The sequence below is a fragment of the Gobius niger genome (genome assembly GCF_951799975.1).
Source record: "Gobius niger genome assembly, chromosome: 1".
NCBI lineage: Eukaryota > Metazoa > Chordata > Actinopteri > Gobiiformes > Gobiidae > Gobius > Gobius niger.
In genome coordinates this window covers 49,637,114-49,659,487 of record NC_136852.1, presented here as the reverse complement: position 1 = coordinate 49,659,487, position 22,374 = coordinate 49,637,114, and the positions used below count along the sequence as shown (strand labels likewise).

Here is a 22,374-nt window from a genome sequence, read left to right as displayed (position 1 = left end):
CAGATCAACAAGCCACAATTTGGAAGCAGTTTGATAAACACTCGCTGTTCATCATTTCTCCTCCGTTTTTTCCACTCCAGGCAAGTTCTCAGTAAACCGAAAGTGACAGCTTTGCTACTTTACACGGTTGATCTTGTCTTTTTTTGATAAACAACCGAGCTTTTGACATTTTGATCGTTCATTTGGCTACTGTTCATCCGAGCCTTATTTGTTTTTACTTTTTGCCTATTTTTCTAATTTTAAGACAAGATACAACGATCTTTTATATTTTTCCCCTCCTCAAACTCCAGCCAAAAACTGCCATCAAACGATAAACATTTTTTGCTCAACCTTTGCAGAGGAGAATTTGCCTGAAGCTTGACACCAAACCCTACTTTATCACGACATAACGATCCCTTGTGTCGTAACGCAGTTCAAGCATTTTACTTTTAAATAGCCCCACTTTTTTTGTGCGTCGCAGGACCAGCTTTTCTTGCCTTAAAAACAACCCAAAAAAGCAGCCTCCTGAGTGAAGGAAGCCAGAGGGAAGCCAGTGCAGGACCTGAAGCAGCTTGTGCGCACAGCCACGGGATCCCCTTTTTTTGGATTGTTTCATTATAATCAGTGTTATTGTTGAAAATGGCGGCGGTCGAAATGCTGCAGATGTTGATTGAAGCCGCTGAGTTCCTTGACCGAAGGGAAAGAGGTAAATAATGCACAGTTTCCTATATATTTGGAGGTAATGTGGGGTAAGAGAGACATTTTTTTTTGCACAAGAGACAAGCAGCCAACAATGAATAGCAGTTCCTTTTATGCATTTCTGCTTCATACATCACTCATTTATTACATTGCTATTGAAATATACCTCCCTATCTTCAAGATGTGTCTGCTGCAAGCTTTCATACGTGTTCCTGGCCTTTTAATAATGCATGCTGCTTTTCCCCTTTCATTGCATTTGAACATATTTAATTCAATTCCTCTTCAATAGTGCATCACGTTGTGGTTGCCCATCTCTTCAATTAACCAACCACCATTTATATTAAAGCCTTTGTAATTGCAACACAGCCTGTCTTACTGTGTCATGACACTTCCAGTTCAAAGGCTAAGCATTTGCATATTTGCTGCCCAGTTTTTCCCCCATTCGCTTGATGTGGTTTTGCATCAAAAATAGCAACGAAAGGGATTTCACAACAGCGCTGCACAATGCACCCCCCCTTCAGTATGTGCAATACTTCAGAACAACAACACAAACCAATCTTTAATCTGCGTTAATTGGCAGATTGTTCAAAGACATGATCCTAAGGCGTGAGGGGTAGATGCAGTCAGACGTGCACAGAGACATTGTTTTTATCTGAGCCCCTCCTTTCCCTTCTGTTGTGGTTCGCTAGCGGGTTTATTTCAGTTCAAGATGACATCATTGTCCAGGCAGAGCGGAGAACTACAGCAAAACGTATAGCAACCAGTTTGAAGGCTGCCCCGGCTGCATTCCAGCTTGTGAAAATAAAAGATCCAATAATCCTCCCCACTTATTTCCTTGTTCCTGCTTGGTCTTGTGTGGTTTTACTATGCAGGATTGCCTGACATGCCCAACATGTGACCACTGTGTTGTTTATCTGCCCGCAGAAGCTGAGCACGGCTATGCCTCTATGCCACCCTTCATCAGCAGTCAAGAGAGGGAGAGCTTGAAGCGAAAAAGCAAAAGCAAGAAAAACACAAGTAGCAGGTACATTTTCTTTGAAAACTGGACTTGAAGTTTTGTGCTTTAAATGCGCACCGAGCTGGGTTTCAAGTGCTCACATTTTTGCCATTGGTATCGCACCGAGCCAGAAATGTCCTTTTTTGACCCCATACAGAAATGCATATGAATAATGTGGGTGTTTATCGGGCTGGACTGTGCAATTAATACAATAGTCCACGGAAGGACGGCCTCACAGTGCTAACCGGGCCTCTCATGAGGGGTTTCTGAAATCATTCTTCATTCTTCTTCAAATCCTTTGCACATTATTACAGTTTAGAACAAATCTGTATAGGATGCCCCACAAGCACTTGTAAAGAAATGTGCAGTTTCCTTCCAACAATATTTAATAAAACTGGAACTAAATCCTTAGTCACTTGTCATAAATGCTTCGACATCATGATATTGATTTAACGTCATGCCTCCCGACCCTTTCTATCTGTGTATACGACAGCCATCTGACATAGTGCGGGTGCATGTCACCGCACCAAAGCAGAAGCCGTAAAAGGGAAGTGGGTCGATCAAGGTGACTGCTTTAGGCTCACCCCCCACACCCAAGTTTGGCAAGATATGTTCATTCGTATTCCTCGCCTTATTATTACAATTCATTTAGATTAGACAGAGAAATGTGTTACGCTAGAATGATGATAATAATCATTTAAACCATAAACTTCAACAGAAGAGCTTAACAAATACCAAAAACAAAAGTAAAAATGTGTCATCATCTCGCTTCATTTGTCGTCCGTGGCCCGGGGGCAAACTGCAGCCTTCGTATCTGATGTAACACTTGTTAAACTGTGTCTCTTGGTGCAAAGTGATGAGACGGCAGCAAAGTTCAGGATTAATTGGGACGTTATGCTTCTCTGAATCGACGGTGTAGCAGGAGAACGCCGTAGATTTTGATTAGAAGCATTGTCATCATTGTATATCATAATAACGTTGTTACAGTTAATCAGTGGGGTATTAGAAAGCATTCAGTTGGATTCAAACTAGCATTAAATCTAAGTTTGTAGAACAGTTATGACAATGCTCTACCATTTTTACTGTATAAGTTCATAGAAAATACCAAAATCATGATCTAAAATGTAGCATCCAGCATAGGGTGACCACTTGTCGCTCTTGTACAACATGTCCCTTTTTATTACAACTTTTTGAGGTGGTCATCCTGTAATTCAAAAATCACTGTGCGACTGGTTCAGTTTATCAATAAGATAGACTGAAGTGTGGGGGACATGGATGCAAAATTCTCTGCAGTTGTTCTGTCCCGTTGACGGCATGTACTCGACGTGCCGCTCATGTGCCTTAAAGAGGTGTGAACGGGCTGTGAGCCGGCTCTGGAGATCAGTCACTCAGGATGTATAGTACATTTAAGGTGAACCTGCCTAAACATAGCTTTATATATAGGCCTGTTAGCTCTGTTACCTCGGCCAACCCCCTGTGCAGCTCCCAAAGTCCCAAATGTACTGAACATAGATATGATATAGACACTCCAGGACATGATGTGCACGTCACTTAGGGACATACTTGACATTGATCACAGCTCCTCCCTATAGACACTGGAGACACCTGTCAGATTAACAAACGGCTAAGAATTATTTACAGGTGCTTTATGGAACTTTTTATGCAATAAAACAAACTTTTTATTTGTGTGTCATTGACCTTTTTGTGACCCAGCGGCTGTATGAGTGGTCAGCCTGTTGCCATCACTTTTGATCACAGTGGTCTCTACAACGCTGCAGGATCAATTGTTTTATAGGTTTTCTGGTGAGAGGCTCTGTCAGCAGTGAAAACCTACCAGAAACTCTAAAAGCAATTCATCTTCATCTTCTGATGGAAAATAAAGGCGCCGTGCCAACCACTCATACGGGGTCACTAAAAGGTCAAAACACACAAATAAAAAGTTTGTTTTATTGCATAAAAAGTTCCATAATTCACCTTTAAGCCAAGCCTGAAACGTTTCTGAGTTGTGATGAATTATTGGAGTAATCAGAAACTCATTTGGTCGTCGACGTCTGGAGTAAACAGTTCCGATAATCTCATATTTCCGTGCCTCTCCTTGGTTTTTAATCAAATAAATTATTAACTGATTAAATGATATTCAGATTTATTGTTAGATTTAGCTCTCAACTTAATCAACAATAAATTGAGAAAAATGTAATATCAATGATATGACATTTTTCTCTACAAAACTGGAGACAACGGCTCTCATTAGTTAAAACACAGTTTTATAAATCATACATTTATAAATGAACATAAACTGGGAGCATGTCCATCATCCTTTATGCCCAAAGTCGATGAACAAACTACTTACTACTTCACGTGAAAGTAAAAATGGAACTTGAGCTCCTTCTTGGGCCTGTTTCAGGGCCGTCTGAGAGCTCTATTGGAGATGACTCATTTACCATCCCAATAATGATTACAGTAAGAACTCCAACATTTGCAGTTTCACATTAGAGAAAAAAAGAAAAGAATCAATAATATAATAGAACTGAACTCGAGACCAGAAACCAAATAAATATCATAACCTTTTGGCTTTGATGAAAAGGCAAATCTCAGACAGTGACGAGTTTTAATGAAGCCGGATCAACAGGTATGGTTCATCTACACTCATCCTGCAGCAGGTTGGTCAGGATGTCTCCCTCGCCCACGATTGTTATTATGTAACCTGCGCCGGCCAAACAATAGATCATTAAACAGAAATGGAAGTGACGTTGACTCATTGTTAGGAACTTCAGTCATGGTGGCTGATCTGCTCATTTGCAACCGTAAAAATGTTTGATTCAGTTGCAGCTAATGGCGGCTCTGCAGCATGAGCTGTCTCTAAAGTTGATTTTCCAGGTGTGAACATTCGCCGAAAGGACACATTTCTCACATATCTGAACGCCTTTGAAGTGCCGCCATTTTCCCTCTTCTATAATTTGACCTGTTTCTTCCTTGCCTTAAGTGCCACAGCGAGCAGCTCAGTTTATCGCTCAAGTATTGTCTGTTTGCATAGCTCTCCGTGTCTTTGACCCGCCACACACTGCCTCACCTGCGGGGCCCGTATGAAAGAATACAGTGCTATATATGGGTTTTGTTCGCCGTCGGCATGTTGGAATATAGGACAGTGAGGCTCAACTGTGTCCACAATGAAACCTGCTCTGGTTCTGCCAGTAAACTAAATGTTCCTTTTAATTTGAACTAAAATATTCATCAGGGACATAATAAAATTAAACATAATCAAGGTTTCTTTCATCTAAAATAGTCACGTTTGTTATTGAAATTGTGACTATTATCATTATTGTGAATGGTCGTTGCTTATCGTTCCTATTTTATCGATTAAACATGTCTTCATTTAGCTGCAGACTTTTGAATACAGGCCATCTGTGTCTACAGTCATGTCACCCACTGGTCTATTTCCCTATATATCTCGCGACAGTTTGGGGGGAGGGTTAGTCACCATGATGCACTGGTTTGCGTGGTGTGACTGGTGCTATAGTGACGCTTCCCTCCCCCTTCATACTCCTTCTCCTTCCTCCTCACCTCCTCCTCCTCCTCCTCCATCCTGCCTGCTCTTCTCGGCAAAGCCTGGAAGAGAACTGGTAGCTCCTCCATTACATAGATGAAGGGACCTCCCCCACTCTGCAGCCACAGTATACGTGCACCAGCGGGCGTATCGACAGGCCGCCATAGAAATCACAGGGGGATCGTGTCATGTGTTTGAGCACGAAAAATGGAGGCCTAGCTGCTGTTTACATGCAGGCATCAAAGCTCAGCAACGTATGGTTTAGAAGCTTCTGTAACTGTAATATATAGATCTGCGTCGTTGTTGTTTCAGTTCAGTTTTAGGCACGGCTGCACGACTCTGACATTTAAATGCTTAAACTGCTGATGGGTGAAGGAAGTCATGTTACTTTTAGACTTTTGTCAAACAACATTTTCTTGCTCTAATTGCCCCACATTAGATCAAAATATGCAATAATCTACTATAATAATATTTGGTTTCATGTGGAGGTGTTTGGCTTCCATCTTTCCCCGACATTCAGAGTACCTCTGGGGGACAGCCACGTGACTAATATAAGTACGGGATGGATTCACAAAGCGTCTAAACACTTTAGAATCTGCTTTATGGAAACTTAGGCCTTTTATCTGTTGCAGCTGAACCTGAGATCAGAGGCTCCACAATTGTGATCGGTGAGGTCTATCACTGAAACGCCAGAGAAAGAAGGAAAAAAACTAAAAACTTCAGCTTCAAAGGGCATTAGTCACAAGCAGTGTTGTCACAATACTAAAATTTCAACCTCGATTTGGAAACGGGAAAAATACTTGTTAGTGAAAAAAAAATATCCCAATGTATACTACATTTGCTTTAGTAAACTTGTCTCTTTTTCCTTCTGCACTGTATAATCTACAATGCAGAACATTCAACACTATATTAGCTTATTTGGTTTTCCCATTGTAATAAAAGGTCTTATTTCTTCTCTCTGAGTCAAATGCTTATACTGTATATAAAGTGTGAGATTTGGCCTATGACCGTCATGGTTCTGTCTTATATGAACAAGGAAGAGTCAGTGCTGTAGGAGCAGAACAGTGCATTCATTCAAAGCATCAAACGATTTGTTAAACATGAACTTTACTCATGAATAGACTGTGAGGCAATGACAAGGTACAACAGTAAAGTGTTGGGAAAAATACTTTAAAATTGTATTTAGTTACAGAATACTCAATACTCGCCTTAATATGTATTTAGTAACTTATTCCATTACTTTGTCTAATCAGAGTACTGTATTCTGAATACTTAAAATACTTTCACGTTGATTTGTATAATATTCATGCATAATAGTGGCGTATGATTAAGAAGATGTTGTAATGCAAAAAGCACTTTGCAAATGCCCACAGCCCAGAAGGACAGAGCTAAACTTTTACCCGGCTGTTTTGATCTTTCTTTCTTATTAATGTTGTGATCATGCTCTGCTGCCTTTGTTTGTATTTGTGTAAAAACTCAATAAAAAAATAATAATAATAATAAAAAAAGAAAATAAAAATAATGTGATCATGAAACTGAAATGTAATGTTATACTACTGTGATGTGTTCCTTTGAAATCAAGAAAGTAACTCTATTCTAAACACCCTCAAAGGAAAAAGTAACTCTGCCGGTACATTTACTCATAATGAGTATTCTTAATACATGTATTCAGTTACCCAACACTGGAAACATGTAACGGTCAACATTCATATCATTTCATTTTGTTGAGAATTTAAGAGAAAAATGGCTTAATATCCAATGCTGACCAATACTGTGCTAAACATGCAGCCAGGGGAAATGATCGCGATACCTGCTCAAATTAATATTTAGCCTCAATACTACTTTTACTATCGATTTAGTATTGAGGAATTTCCCTGGACCTCATTATAGTGACTGTGTTTCAAGCAGAATGTATTTACAAAAGATATTTCCAATCTGTTTTGAGGTTTTTTTTTTTTTTTCATTTCATTTCTGGCTTAGCAGAATAAAATAAAAATATGACAGATTTTCAGGATATTACCCAAACCAGCCCAGGTAAACTTTCATTATCATTTTGCAATGACTTCCTGCTTAAGCCTTGTTCCCTGTGGCATCACACCTCCTCACTCCGAGTGCCATGACATGTTCACGTTGCTCTGGAGTAATAAGAAACCCAAACCATTTTACATTTCGATTTTAATTATCTTTTGCTGTCCCATATTTACGAGTTTGCCTGACACGGTGTCTTCATATTGCTAAAATATCTCAACACTATTTATGAAACGTAGCAAATTATCCTCCAAATGCTCACAAGCAGAGTTTTCCCATGACAGACCCTGCAGATAGAGGCACAATGTTTATCGTATTAGGAGGTCACTGCGCTCCTCCAATTAACCAAACTCGCGTAGAAAGAGCAGCTCGGATTTTCTTTGATTGAGGTGTCTTAAAAATAGGGAGCTTTATTTGGAATTAAGCCGTGAATAGCAAATTTTATAAGGCTCACAAGCAAAAACTGACGCAACGTTCTGTGTCCTTTCGTTCAACTGAATATGTATGACTTTCACTGTAACATAAAAAAAAGTGGTGGCATTATTCACTCCCACGGGCGGGATCACTATCAAACAATGACTGGGCTGAACTGAATTCTTTTGTTAATGTCCTTAAACAGTGTAGTTATAGGCTGCTGTCCTCCATCTGAAAACAGCGCCCTCGGTGGTCAGACAGTGGCGCTGCAGGAAACCTCTGTCTAACTCCGCTGTAACAGTAACAAGTGGTTTGGTTTGTTGTCAATGTTAAGAAACGAAGAGAGAAGGTCGGAGGCTCTGACTTACTGAAGGTACTTTATTAAAAGAAAGACGATGGCGCAGCGGATAACTCTTGATGATGCCAGTTTTGAGCGGATGCATATTCTCCACGTTCGGCACTGGTCGAAGGATGGGCAAATATACAAGACTAATTTCCCCTAAACAAAGATAAACAGGGCAAACATGACAAACGGCACATGAGTTCACTGGTCTGATTTAAAAGTAAACTTCCACAAGTCACGATAAACCCACGAGTTAGTTCATAATATCGGCTATACTCCAGCGGGACAGGGCCAAAGGACAGGGGCAGTAAATGGAGTGGTTTCACTGCTGTGTGTTATGTTACCAGTGGCTGTCTGCCCCGAACAGGAATGCACACAGGCCGAGGGAGGCCAGCTCCAGAGCCCCCAAAGAGACGGCTAAAATAACAGGGCACCCTGACCCCATGCCACACACACGCTCGTGAACACCCCTTACCCAATCTCTGTCTGCTACTATATCTTAGTAGGTGAAGGGCTGTGAGATTTAATACATTTGAGATGCAATTGCAACTTTTAGAGTTGCATTGAGCAATTATTTAGGTTCTCACATCAACAAAATACCCCTTCTTTCAAAGGATAATGGCTCCTGAACATGTTTGAAATGTGCACGGAAACTATATGTGGAAAATAAAGGCCTTATATTTTATTAGCGTGGGAACTCTCTCCAAATCTAGTAATATTTGCTCTACACAATTGCTACGCTGATCTTAAAGCATCGTGTCTGAAGGCGGTGGTTGATGAATAGGGGGTAGACTCCAAAACTGGGTTGCCAGGAGCTTGATCATAGCATTTAAAACACATCTGCCGAGATAATCTTCTTTCCTTTTTTTTTCTTCCCCTCCCTGGAGTCGCAGCAAAGCCAAATGCCCTTCCCCTCACAACTTAGTGTATTTGTTTGCGCCTTAGACCGCAATAAGCGAGCGGACTCTTGACCCTGTGTGCCCCTTTCTTACATTGTTTTGTGTTTGTGACAATCACTATTCTCTATATCATAATGTATTGTAGTCCTTTGCATCGGTTCACCCGAAAGTCTCTGAAAAGTCAAGTTCGCGTTCAGAGATCCCCTTCTGGCGTCCCCCATGAGCCCGGTGCCAGTCATGAGCGCTTGGAGTGAGCGGTCCAGTTGCAGTGGCAGTGACAGTGACCGTCCCGGGACAGCCATCGGGGTCGGAGCTAATATTAGAGAGGTCAGAGCGAGGTGGAGAGGAGAGTATCGTCTTCTGTGGCTTTTACCCTCATCACTGCCCACCGGCCCCCGTTCACACCCCATTCGTGACCAAAAACTGCACTTGACCCGCTTTCCGAAGGTCCCAGACTTCTTCCGGTCCCGGCAGGTTAGGTCAAGAGATTCATAATGTTGTATTTTTGGGGAGGGCGCAGACCAAAATGCCATCTCCTAATGCGGCGGTCACTTGCACACACCCAAACCTCTCATCCAGAATATATTAGTTTCTAATTGGTCTCAATCTAATAAAACTCACAGTTTAAATGGTTGCAAATATTGAAAGAGTAATCATTTTGTGTGATCCTTGGCTGAGAGCTGTATATCACCACAGTGTTAATGAGTAAAGCTGCTAACCCTGTAGTTTAACGTTCAAAACATGTTCATTTCATTCTCCTGGACTTGAACTAAACTTGATTTTAAAACATGAATCACAGTTGAGATTCACTCGATACAATGCAATTTACTGAATGTTTAATGCATTACTCTAAAAACCGATGTGTGTGTGTGTATAGTAAAGAAAACAGACCGACTTTTGTGCAAGGCATTATTCATTTTCAACCTGGAGACTAATGGTTCAAATGTGTGATGAAAGCACGGCGCTTCAATTGTTTAGTATCTATGTGCAGTCAGGTTTATTCGGCTCTGAGCACAGAATGTTGCATAACAACGTGATGCGAACTTCCGAGGGGATCAACTGTTTTCTGTTTGTGTTTATTCCTATGGAGAGGTAGCCGCGTTTCGCCGAAATAAATATATCATTAAATTGTACGTGACAGAAAGCAAGCAGCTGTTGAATAATTTACTGGCATGTGAAAAACGTTGTAAATATTTCACCAGAGAAAACTGTTTTGAAACTAAAGGCTAAACAACAAGTTTTCTTTTGTTTTTAAGTCTTTTTTTTAAATATTTAATATAAGGGAAAATGTGGACAGGAGGTACAGTGGTCTTTACCCTCCACTGCCAACAGGAAGTTTCTTTGCATGGGTTTCAAACTTTCAATAGTGTCCTTCAGTAGCACCATATTGAGGAATAGTAGTTATGATAAATAATCCAAATCAATTATATAAATTAACTTATCCACTGGTGATTCGGAGTACCCCTGATCTACAGATATGTTTTTCACATAAAGCAAGTCTTAAATTTCCCCTACAAACCTCTTTAGTGTCTGTATAAGGTCTTGTTTGGGGCCGTGCAAATCTTTTGACTAGACTTTGAAAGAAAAGTAATAAGCCACGATTATGCGGTGGATACTGACGGCTCCGAGTCTGTGCTGTTTGATAGTTACTGTTACTATGTTTACCCGCGAGCCTCGTTAGTCTCCGCTTCATAAAAAGCACGAGTTTCCTTTACTGTCCACGCTTCGTCTTCTATGTTTTTCATTTATTTATTTCATTCCTGAATTCTCATTTGGTCAGGCCTTCTGTTCACTGACTCCCACGCTGTTTTTTCTTTTTTTTCTTTTTTTCCTCCCTTTTGCGCAGGGCGGCCTTGGACTGGAGCTATTGTTAACGCTGTCCCTTTGGGCTTGTTATTATGATGTGTCCTCTAAACGCCTAACATGTGCTTTTTGCTTGTCTCCACAGGTCGACGCACAACGAAATGGAGAAGAACAGGTATGTAGCATCATGTTCTCTCCGTTTGTCTGTGGTAGGAAATCTAACACACAAATCTAACATCTAGCATCTAGCATTGACATCAGATTGCAACCCCCGTACAACGCTCAATAATCAATACTACAAAGGATAATTCTGGGACGACTGAGAACTAACAGGGTTAATGGTGTTACAACATGTTAACAAAGATTTCCCATCATGATTAATACAATATGATTAATTTATGCTTCGTGGTCACTACTCACTACTTTACAATTCCTCTGTTCATTTGGACAACGCCACTACAAAATGGCGTATCAACGACATAGTACACAATATAGGGAATAGTGTGGACGAGAGATGCACTGATCCAGCTGTTTTGCTTCCGATACTGATACTGGGGGTTTGAGTATCTGCCAACATCCAATATTAATCGATACCAAGAAACTGTCTTAAAAGTTGTTGATGTGAGCAAAAAAGTTGGTCCCCTTTTCTCCATTGTGAGATCAATAAAGTCAGATTTTTACCAATTATAGACTATCTATTAATACACTAATGTAAAAGCATTAAACAAGAATGACTTTTCTACTCTAAATACTATATAAATAGGACCCCCTGAAAATGAGATGGCACATCTCATAAAAGAATAAAGAAATATATGACCGGCTGTTTCGGTTACATTAACATGAACAACTCACATAAATCAATCTGATCATCACAACTTGTGCCAATTTTATTTTATTAGGCCACTTTAGGTGATCCAATCATAGCTGTCCCTGTCTTGATTAGGTGCCGTTAGCTTTAGCATGCTGTTGCTTCCCGCAGCATTTTTCGCAGAGAACAACAACAACCTGACTCTGAGCGATTGAATTCCACTAGTTACAAGCTTCAAAATGACATACACTAATATCCATATTCACTTAGATTTAGGCGTTGAAAGTTGTGTTTTTAAAGCGGTGAGAGACAAAACTGGTATCGGTTCAGTAACAGATATTTGTAGCCGATTCCCGATATCGTATTTTTTCCGGTATCGGCTCCAATATCTGACACCAGTATCGGATTGGTGCATCCCTAGTCTGGACATTCGAAACTGATTTGAAGTTGGTTTTGTTCCTATAATTACGTTTACTAGAATAAGCTTGGCTCTCATCTTAAGGTCCTTGTCCCTTACATATTTCTCTGTCTCTTTTTGTCATGGAAGGAAGAAAATCAGCTTTAAACCTTGACCTTAGTTTTTGAGCTGACAATTGTAGAAAAGAATTACAGTGCCGTAAATGGAAAACACTGTATAAAGTTATTTAAAAAAAATCACTGTAACCAAAGAGTACTACGTTAGACAAACGTAGTTCTGAGTTATATCTTAATTACGATACTAAGACCAACATCAATCCAGCGTTGGTAATTTGAGTCAGAGGAACCAGAATCATCTGAAGGAACAAATCCAAGTTGGCGCAGTGAGACGGATCAGGTGCCAGAATGTCTTCAAAACACCGCGGCCGGCACTTGACTGTGAAATAAGACTATTGATAGACCGGGCCGACGTGTAAACAAGCCGGCACAATCTGTAATTTCTCAAACTTATGGTGCCTCTTGTCAGATAGTTCAAAATAAGAAGGGTGATCACCTGGAAGATTTATGAAGTATGTACAGAGATGCCATATTTTCGAGGGTTCATCATTTTTGCTTTTAACTCCACGGTTCTTTCCCTAAAAGCAGCAGTTCATCACAATCTATCATGGTTTCTAGCTGTGTGATTTTTGAGAAAAGGAAGTTTTGACCGGTTGCTATGGCAGCGGTCCTAGCTTTCCTTCCCTTGAGACCCTCGTGTCGGCTGTAGCTAAACGAGTTGGACATTTTTTCAGCCGTTATCGCCCCGCTTGTCCAAGTCTAACTAACTTATTCTGGCCTTTGTTCCCCGCCTTCGCTCAAAGCCACCACGCTGCGCCTGTGCTAGCTGATCCAAAACTAGCCCGCTCTGAATAATACATTACGCCCGGGGATCCAGCTCTGTGCATATCACGCCTGTTTAGCGAGAAAGCCTTTAAGACCTCAACTCCAGTCAAAATGAGATCTGCAACTTCTACAACTCGCGGCTACTTTCACTGCCAGTTCCTCTCCCAGCACTAAGTCCGCTGGCACGAAGTAAATTACTCAGAGGAGACCGAAAGCCTTCGCACCAAAGCCTCCCCTCTCCCCCTCCCCCCTCCTCGCCCGCCGCCGCCGCCGCTTCTTCTGCTGCTGCAATATCGGCTTGGCGAGTACAAGAGCTCAGAGCGATCGCGGTTACGCCAAGGACCGTTCAGCACGGCAAAAAAAATAAGAATTCCCACAAATGCGGCATGAATTATTCCCTTTGAACTAACTCTTCGTTATGCGCCAAGTCAAAAGAATAGCCAGCGGCGTTTCAACCGATGGACAACAGGATGTTCTTGTTACAGATGTTTTGGTAACACACAGTTTAATATGGAGTTTAAGAGAGGGTGATGTTAAAGGGTGGGATTATGCTACATTGACATTTTGGAGCTTTTTACCCTGTTACGGTGTTGTACTCTCGTCAAACGCAGACCTTGAGCTGTCTTTTGAGACATTTGCGCATCTTTGAGTAATTGCTGAATCTTCTCCAGCTCGGTGGCAGTTCCCAAAAAGCCCCTCCTGAGGCCCTACGAACCCAGGGAATGGTTTTCTCACCCCTCGATCTCTTGCTGATAGGGATCGCAATGTTAGATGCCACAAGCCCTAAGTAGATGAATATTGTGGATTTTTCCTTCTTTTTTTTTTTTACTGCAGCCAATATACTCATTGTAGACAACTGAAAGGTACTTACAGGAATATTGAGTTGATAGTTACACTGCAAAAATTATTCTTGAAATACAGTAAGTTCATGAAATTTGTCCTCGATTTGTGAGTCAAATTTTAAGAAATCTGTCCATGTTGGAAGATACTTACACTTAAATTAAGATAAAACAATATTTTTTATTTCAAGTAAATACATTGAATACATTTTTTGTCTAGTTTTGAGTGAAGTGATTTATTTTATCTTTAAGTAAATGCGTTGCCCCATGAACAGATTTCTTGATTTCACTTATTTGAAGATTACATTTTTGCTGTGTATCCACCATTGTTTATTGGTTTTCAAATTATTATTATTATTTTTTTGATTTTCATTACAGTTAAATTGTTCAGTTAAAGGAAATATTTAATCTTTATTTATTATTGCAAAGTATGTCAAAATCGTATCTCTTCTCGTGAACCCGATCTCGTGTCTCGTCTCGGCCCACCCCTATTTGCTAAACCTAATCCTTTCATCACAAAGTAAAAACACTCACCGCAGCTCCACTACAGCCACACAGGCCGCACAGACAATGCAACATGTCTACACCCTGTGATTATTTTAACAGTGTAATGGCCTGTTTGCTCAGTAGGTTTGGTCGGTGTACCGTGTAGTTTGAATGTTTGTCTCTGGTCTCACGATCAACAGGTAAATTCAACAGAGACTCATGAAGAAACAGACTCAGTCATTTGTCAGTATTTGAATGTCCTGCCTCAGCCCTGCTTTAATCTGGTCATGGTCCGGTGTAGAGTAGAAAATGAAGAGCGACTGTTCTAAAAGGAGGTAGTAACTTTTGAACAATAGTGATCGTTGCAAAGTTTGATTTGATAATAATGTTTTAAAAGTGTGGAAAAGGTCACCACGCCTCCACACTGTGTACAGTCCACAGATTAATGACATTTATATCCCGTATATTCCCAGTCACAGTAAATGTGCTATAAACACTGCATAATGAAGGCCAGGTTTTTTAGGGCACATTTTGTACTCGACATAATTCATAATCCAGAAGAGGAATGTATTAAAAGTAAAAAAGCAGCATACAATTGCACTTTGGAAGACAAATAAAGCAATAAACATAAATGATTAGTTTAAAAATGTAATTAAAAGTGCAGATAAAATGGTTTCAGTCGCGATGTGCCGAGCTACATGTTACAGTTGTAGTTTCAAGGGGGAAAAAATATCATATGCCCTTTATTCTTCTATCAAGCTGCTGCGCGGGGTAAATCCTTAAACTGCACTTAATGATAGTCATATTCAAAGAGCAATATGACTGAACAGCTTTGGAAAAATAAGCACAGTTTTGACAACGGAGATTATTTTTGCAATTTCTCTGTTGGAGGCACAGTCGGGCCGGGACGATCCGCTTTTGTCACAATCCGACGTGAGAAGTTATGTTTACCTTAAAATGTGAACAGTCTTGTGTCCAAAGTTTGTAAACCAAATGCCATTTGACATTTATTGAAGTCTTACTGGAAAACACTGGAGTGCAGGATAAACATCCCTCCAAACGCAATTGAAAGTATTTTGATTCTTGATCCGATACGATATTTTTGTCCCAGTGCTACAATTTAGTCAGTGCAAAGGTGGTATTTTTAACATAATGCAAAGAGTAGAAATATGAACTACCACATCCATCCCAACACGCGTTTAGAATGGTCAGGACTACGTTACTGAGATTTCATTGAGACAGGAATATTTAGTCCTTTGCAGTGGATATTTTATCAACTCAAATAATAATAATTGAGATTTTTACGATATTTGGTCATGGTAAATAGATTTCGACCCGCTCTTATCACTCCTGCCCCGCCTTTGCTTCATTGCTGCGAGCTCTAGGCCGTTACTGCGCACTAGAGGCTGCAGCTACTGTCCGGGGTCAAAGGTCGCGGCTGATTTACTGCGTCTCCGTCAGAGGCTGCTCTGCTTACCTAGTGTTAGTTTTTAGTGGGTGAGAGGCGAGAGACTGAGGAGCCAGAGGGGGCTACGGACTACAGTATATCGTTTTTAGGATATTTCTAGTGACAGGAACATCTGTGTGTCTAGTTTTTTCTGTACTGGACCAGAAGGACTAATTGCTTGTGATTAACCAGTCACTATTCTACCTTAAACAAAACTAAAATACACTTTTTTTTTTACTTAACAATGTCCACCCTCCCTTTCTCTGCTTCCACTTGCCGCCACATTTTGTTGCTGTTTTGAAGCGTACCTATCCAGTTGACTTGGCGGGTCAGTCTGGAGAGTTCGCCCACTTTGCCCCAGCAGCGTTTCTTCCTTTTGACTCCGGCGTCATGTGACCTGCTTTTGTTATCGAGCCCTGTTGTCGGTTGATCACCGGCGTTCGACAAACTGCGCCTCGCCCCGACGGGATCGCTGTGGGCATTATGTCAGAGCGGCGCGGGGCATTTCCAGGTTATGTAACCACAGTCTTGCCCTTTGGTCGGCGTCAGCTGAGAAGCAGACTCCGAGCCGCAGCTGCTTGTTACCGCTTTGAATACGTGCGTGGGACTTTCATTTGCGGCGTTGAAAGAATGAATAGAAACCTGCAGCACAAATGAACTGGGAAATGATAGCTTTATTTAACTTTAAGCCAAGTCTACACAGTGCAAACCCTGCATAGACCTTGTTTAGTCCTCGTCTATTTTTGTCAGTGTGGATCAGTTGTGCCGACATGGATCAGGTCAGGTTCTGGTTTAGTGTTGGGACCTGATGTGCACCTATTTGATCACTGTCCACTCTTAACGCTTAATTAGTTGGGCAGATTTTGCTTCTAATTTTCAACATATAGAAAGCTCATGATTGTGTTTGCTTCTGTGGTTCATGCCGAGAGATTTAGGCCACAACAGAATAAGGCATAGATGGACATGAGCAGCAACATTTTTTTAATCATATAATCAAGCAGATCAGCAGAAGTTTGGACCTGCTTTGACTGTTCGGATCTAGACATGCATGAATATCAACTACTTTGGCTAATGCCGATGCCAAGCCCTGCTCTAGTTCTAGGAAGTCCTGTCTCATAGTAATACTAGTGCATACTTGATAATTGCTGTATAGCGCTTCATGGAGGTTAAAGAAACAAAAAACGACACAACAATAAAGCAAACAAGGGAAGAAGTAATTTGAATGCCGTTTTGAAGAGATTTTGAGGGATTTTTTTTTAAAGAAGTGAGTGTCTTATCTGCTGTTCCCTCTTTTACGGTCGTCTAAAACGGGTTAAATCACGACTAAATGGTGAACTCTTTTGGTCAAACAGACTAGAGGGTAACAAACGCTCCCTGAACCTGCAGTTGTCGCGATAAATAAACACCCACTTGAACTTTCGAAAACCAAACTGAGAATTTGGCTACAGGGAACAGGGATGTGCGCAGGCAAATGAGCATGTCCTCACATTTGACTGCAGCTCTTCCGCCTCGAGCGTTACCTGTGCTCGAACAAATCGAAGCCCTCGGCTGTACCCAAAAAGCCCCAGTGTGACGCAGCCTGCACACGCCACACGCCCACTCTCGCCGGGCTCGCAGACACGTACACACTGAGCCGGAGGTGTGGGCTGTTGTGTAACAGCAGGTCAAGTGCTCACAGACGCCCACCTTTAAAGGAATAGGCCACCGTTTTTACATACTAAGATATGTTCTTACCTCACTTTAGACGTGTTAATATATCCCCGTCTGGTCTTTGTCCGTGCGCACTGTCACGCAAACGGAGCACATACGCAGCTTCTCCCACATGTCACATAGCTCCGAAAAAGCTCACGATAGAAGCTACCAAGCTCTTCCACGTGTTCCCTATTTAAATAAAGTTACGTGAAGTGTTTTCATGCGAAGTATATTTACACAGAAATGTAGCATGTCGATTTTATAAGCAAATAAAAAGGGGGACTATATTGTGAGGCGTAATGATACGAGGAGCAAAACGTCCGCGCAGTAACTCCTAAAGACTTCCCCCGCTCACTTCCGTCAATAAGCTTTAGGAGTTACTGCGCGGACGTTTTACTCCTCGTATCATTACGCCTTACAATATAGTCCCCCTTTTTATCTGCTTATAAAATCGACACGTTACATTTCTGTGTAAATATACTTCGCATGAAAAAACTTCAAGTAACTTTATTTAATTAGGGAACACGTGGAAGAGCTTGGTAGCTTCTATCGTGAGCTTTTTTGGAGCTATATGACATGTGGGAGAGGCTGCGTATGTGCTCCGTTTGCGTGACAGAGCGCACGGACAAAGACCAGACGGGGATATATTAACTCGACTAAAGTGAGGTAAGAACATATTTTAGTATGTAAAAACGGTGGCCTATTCCTTTAAAATCCAAACAGCTGCCAATGCAACACAGGAGTGCAGCACGAGGAAGGCCAGGGGAGAGACGGAGGGGCTGAGAGTGAGGAGTGATTGTTATTGTGCAAAAGTTCTTCAATGGTGAATAATCTTGCATAATATAGTGCCAAACTATTGTTATTGCAATGTATCTACAAATTCCTGAGATTTTAGTCATGATTTTCCTAATTTTGTTCGGTTTCGGCTTTATGGAGTGACATTGCAAACTCACAGTATTGCAAGAAGTTTGTTTTGAGGGTCCGGCAATGTAAAACTCATGAAAAGTATCTAACCTTTGCTGGAATAGAAAGTAGTGCTGCCCCACAGTTTCTGGTCATTACCACCGTGGTCAAAAGGCAATATCGATCTCACTTCTATTTAATAAAGACAAAGTTCAATCAATTTCTAGGCAAACAAAAGCGCAGAGTCAGCGTTCATACCCCACACGCCACGTACAATAACTTTACTGTGCCATAGAAGCCTAATTAAATTCACGTTATCTCTATTTGAACGAGATAACGGCTGTCAACTCAGGTCTTTGTGCAGCTGCAACTGGAAAAAAAAACACGCCAGTTTATACAAGTAGATGTTTTTTAGGCACAAAGGCTGCAGAATAGAATAACATTTTATTCTGTTCAATAAAATAGATCGTTATGTCGGTGAATGTCTTCTGCAGAGAACTGAATGGGGTCACCTGCTAACACTGTAGCATATTTCCTACTTTCACAAACATGTCTGAAATGTGTTATTCTTGTATAAGTTAAGTTTATATTGTTAATGCTCCTGAATATATTTGAAATCTGAATTGTTAAATGAAACTACTTTAAAAAAAATAGCAAAATCTCATCACAATTGCAATACTAACCAGGAAAAATGCAAGATTAAAGTTTCACAGAAAAGTGCAGACGATGCAGTGGAACAAATGTGGTTAAATTGCGGACGGAGCCTTTTTGTAAGCCCACATTTATTTATTGTCTCGTCTTGTTTTCCTCACAGACGAGCACATCTCCGGCTGTGTTTAGAGCGATTGAAATCCATGGTACCGTTGGGCTCAGAGGCGAGTCGGCACACCACCCTGAGTCTGCTCATGAAGGCCAAAGACCACATCAAGGTGAGGATTAGCCTTTGTGCATGTTCTAGTGTTCAAGCTTTACGTTAGCGATGGGGACTGGTAGTATTTTATGGTACTGTACTAAAAGCATTACACATACAATGCATAAAGGAAGTGCATGTGCAAATGTTTGGTGTATGTAATAACTGCGTGCTTGTTTTAGCGGTTGGAGGAGAGCGACCGACGATCGCAGCACACTTTAGAGCAGCTTCAGCGGGAGCAGCGACACCTGCAGCGCCGCCTGGAGCAGTTGGGCGTGGAGAGGACGCGTATGGACAGCACCGGGTCCACACAGTCCGACAAGTCTGACTCTGACCAGGGTGCGTACAGTCATGCCTTCTACCCAATAGAACACTAACACAAATGCAGGGCTATGCTCAAATAGTGTTTGGGATCAAATGTTATACCCCATCCAGGCTCTAACCGTTCCACTCAGCTTCTGAGATCTGAGGAGATCATGCAGTCACAAAACTCACACTCAAACTCACAGGTTGAACTCCAGGAAAGAGAGCTCCGTTCCCCTAAAACAGGGCCAGTGCACAGTGTTTGTTCCCATGGAGACGTCCTGTTGTCCAATGTGATAAAGAAAGTGTTGCTCATAAACAGCCTTTTGTTCATTTAGAAGCTGTTACTATGGAAACAAAAGACCTTCTCTGGCATTAAGTTTTGCAAAAAAATTAACTTTTACCAGATTTTATTAGTTACTAGTTGAAAAAAAATCTGCACAACGTACTAGGGCTGGGACAAAGCACTTATGTTTCGATACAATACCACGATACTCTCAAAAAAGTATTGCAGTTCACGGTTTCTCATAAAATACACGTATCCCAACAAAGCTGCAACGATATATCGCAAAACGATATTTTTTCCCAGCCCTACAATGTACATGTGTATCAGATGTATTTAACAGCAGTGACACAGTTGTTAAATACTGTCAGCTAATGCTAGTATATGGACAATGTTAATTTGGCACAGAATAGCAGATTTCTATTGTTACATCTAATTAAGAACATCTCACCCGAACACTTTCACTAACTCTCGTGCTCTACAAATAAACATGCCTTGTCTAACTCGCCCCCTTCTCTGCGCAGAGGAGGACCTGGATGTGGACGTGGAGGGCACAGACTTCCTGCTGGGTGACCTGGAGTGGAGCACCTCGAGTGTGAGTGACTCTGGCGACGAGCGGGGCAGCCTCCGGAGCAGCTGCAGCGACGAGGGCTACTCCAGCGCCTCCCGTCTGCAGCAACTTCAGGAACGGCCCAAACTGCTCCAGACCACATCCTAATCCCGACTCCCCTCCTAAACCCCTCTCTCCTTATCTCCCAATCAATTCAAAGTGTCTCCTATACCCCTTGTCCCGAGCCCTTTTGCCTGTTGGACTGACCAAGTGTGGGAACCCGTCTCTCAAAGTTTGCAAAAACATCCATCCAGTCCGAGGCTGCTCCAACCCATCCCCAAATGTCTCTACACCCCTCCCCATAACCCCTTGTCCTGTTTCCTCCCTCCCTCCTGGACGCAAGTGTGGGCGCAATTCTCTTCAAGTCCACACAAACATCCATCCAGATTTCAAAACAGTCAGTCTTGAAATGCTCCAAACCACCTCCTAATCCCAATCCCAAACATCCCAACGAAGTGTCCCCCCATTACACCCCTTGTCCCGATCCCTACCCGCCTCAAGTGTGGGCCCAAAGTCTCTCCAAGTCCGCACAAAAACGTCCATCCAGACTTTGAGACGCCCGCAGTTGCTAGGCCCGGAGTCGTCGCTCACTCTGCTGTGAACCAATCAAAACGAGCGGGATTTAAAAGACGCTCCGGTTGTCAGTCAGACTGCCCCATTTCCGCCCCGCCGTCTTCTCCCTCCGCCCTTTTCTCACCGATATCCCATCCGTCCACCCGCTACAATACAAACACACAACTTTTCAGCCAGAGAATGTTACCACACAATGTCCCATACTGCCTCTTTTTCTATGCCTTTGGGAAGCACTTACGAGATTCACCGTTGTCCGAAAACGCAAAACACGAAAACCCACCATCGAGACAGTCTTATTTTTCTCCCCAAAGTTAAAAACCACAGATGCGCACCCCGTTCGACATCTGTGCGTGGGAACTTTTGCACTTCAGATTTTGTAAAACATCTTTTACTACACTGTCTCTTTGAGAAACCCTTGCTGGTTTAACTTGAAGGCGTAATCGTGCGAGTGTTGTCGGGATCATAAGCTAGACTGTTATCAGCAATACGTCCCCTGGTGCAAAGCAACTCTCCTCCCTCCTTGTAAAGAAAAAAAAAAAAGTCCACACCTGCTACAAAAAAGCGAGAAAAACTGAAAAAGTTTTAAAAAAAATATTTGTGCAGCATGAGATTGTGAAGGGGGCTTGGGGGCGATTTTTGGGTTAGATAACTTTTATTTTGAACTTTTCATTGCTCTCTCTGACGACTGTGGCACCCATCCCATAACCGTGCGTGTACTTGTATGCCCTTGGTCAACTCCAGGCCAGAAACCCGAGGGCCGTCCCGGGACAATAGTTTAAATACTTGGGGGCACGTGCACGACTTCTCCGCCCCCGGTACGTGAGGTTATTTTGGGCCGATCCACTGAAAACAGTCAAGAGACACATTCCACAAAAGCTTTGGTTACTACGAGCGGGACGGCGTGGTTCGGCTTGGCCTGGCATGGTTTTCGGTGACTTGAATTGCATTTTTGTTGAAGGCAGGTGACGTGAAGAGATGCAACGACTTCAAGTTATGAATGTTGCAAAAAGAAATGCAGACACTCGGCAACCTTGTACTTTTAATCACACCCAGAAATGACTGAAAGTAAGTTAGGTTATATAGGCTTACCATGTTGACAATTTAAGAAGCTGATCATTAGTTTAATTGAAAGCAGTGTTTATTAAAATTTCTCCATTGGATTGAGGGAAAAGTGGTTTATTGATAGTAAATCTCACAAATCGCATTAAAAAGATTAAAAAAGGGGGCACGCTTTTCCTTTCTCAAATTGGCAGTACTATTTTGAATCAAACCTTATGGGCTGTGACCCCAGAAGAATTACCAGAGCAACATTTCGGGACCCCCCCCACTGTGAAATTTAATTAGTGCCTCTAAGCATTTCAAGTGAAAAACCTATACAATCTTCTTAACTAGTCTTTATTCGGTTATTTTAGCTTGTTATTTGGCCTTTTCACCAAACTATACACTATTTCAATCAAATACTTGCGATAAAGTATTACAGTTAATTTAAAAAAAAATGCATTGAAGTCACCCTTC

The 22,374-nt window shown here is 41.7% G+C and overlaps 1 protein-coding gene across 1 annotated transcript; it reads left to right on the top strand.

The window, feature by feature from the left end:
• mxd1 (MAX dimerization protein 1) lies at positions 1 to 22,078 on the top strand. The gene is made up of 6 exons (XM_079555448.1): positions 1 to 685; positions 1,603 to 1,702; positions 10,852 to 10,881; positions 18,995 to 19,109; positions 19,273 to 19,429; positions 20,201 to 22,078. Exons 1-6 carry the CDS (start codon positions 619 to 621, stop codon positions 20,392 to 20,394), a joined length of 663 nt encoding a protein of 220 aa, XP_079411574.1. The 5' UTR covers positions 1 to 618; the 3' UTR covers positions 20,395 to 22,078.
• The last annotated feature ends 296 nt before the right edge of the window (positions 22,079 to 22,374 follow it).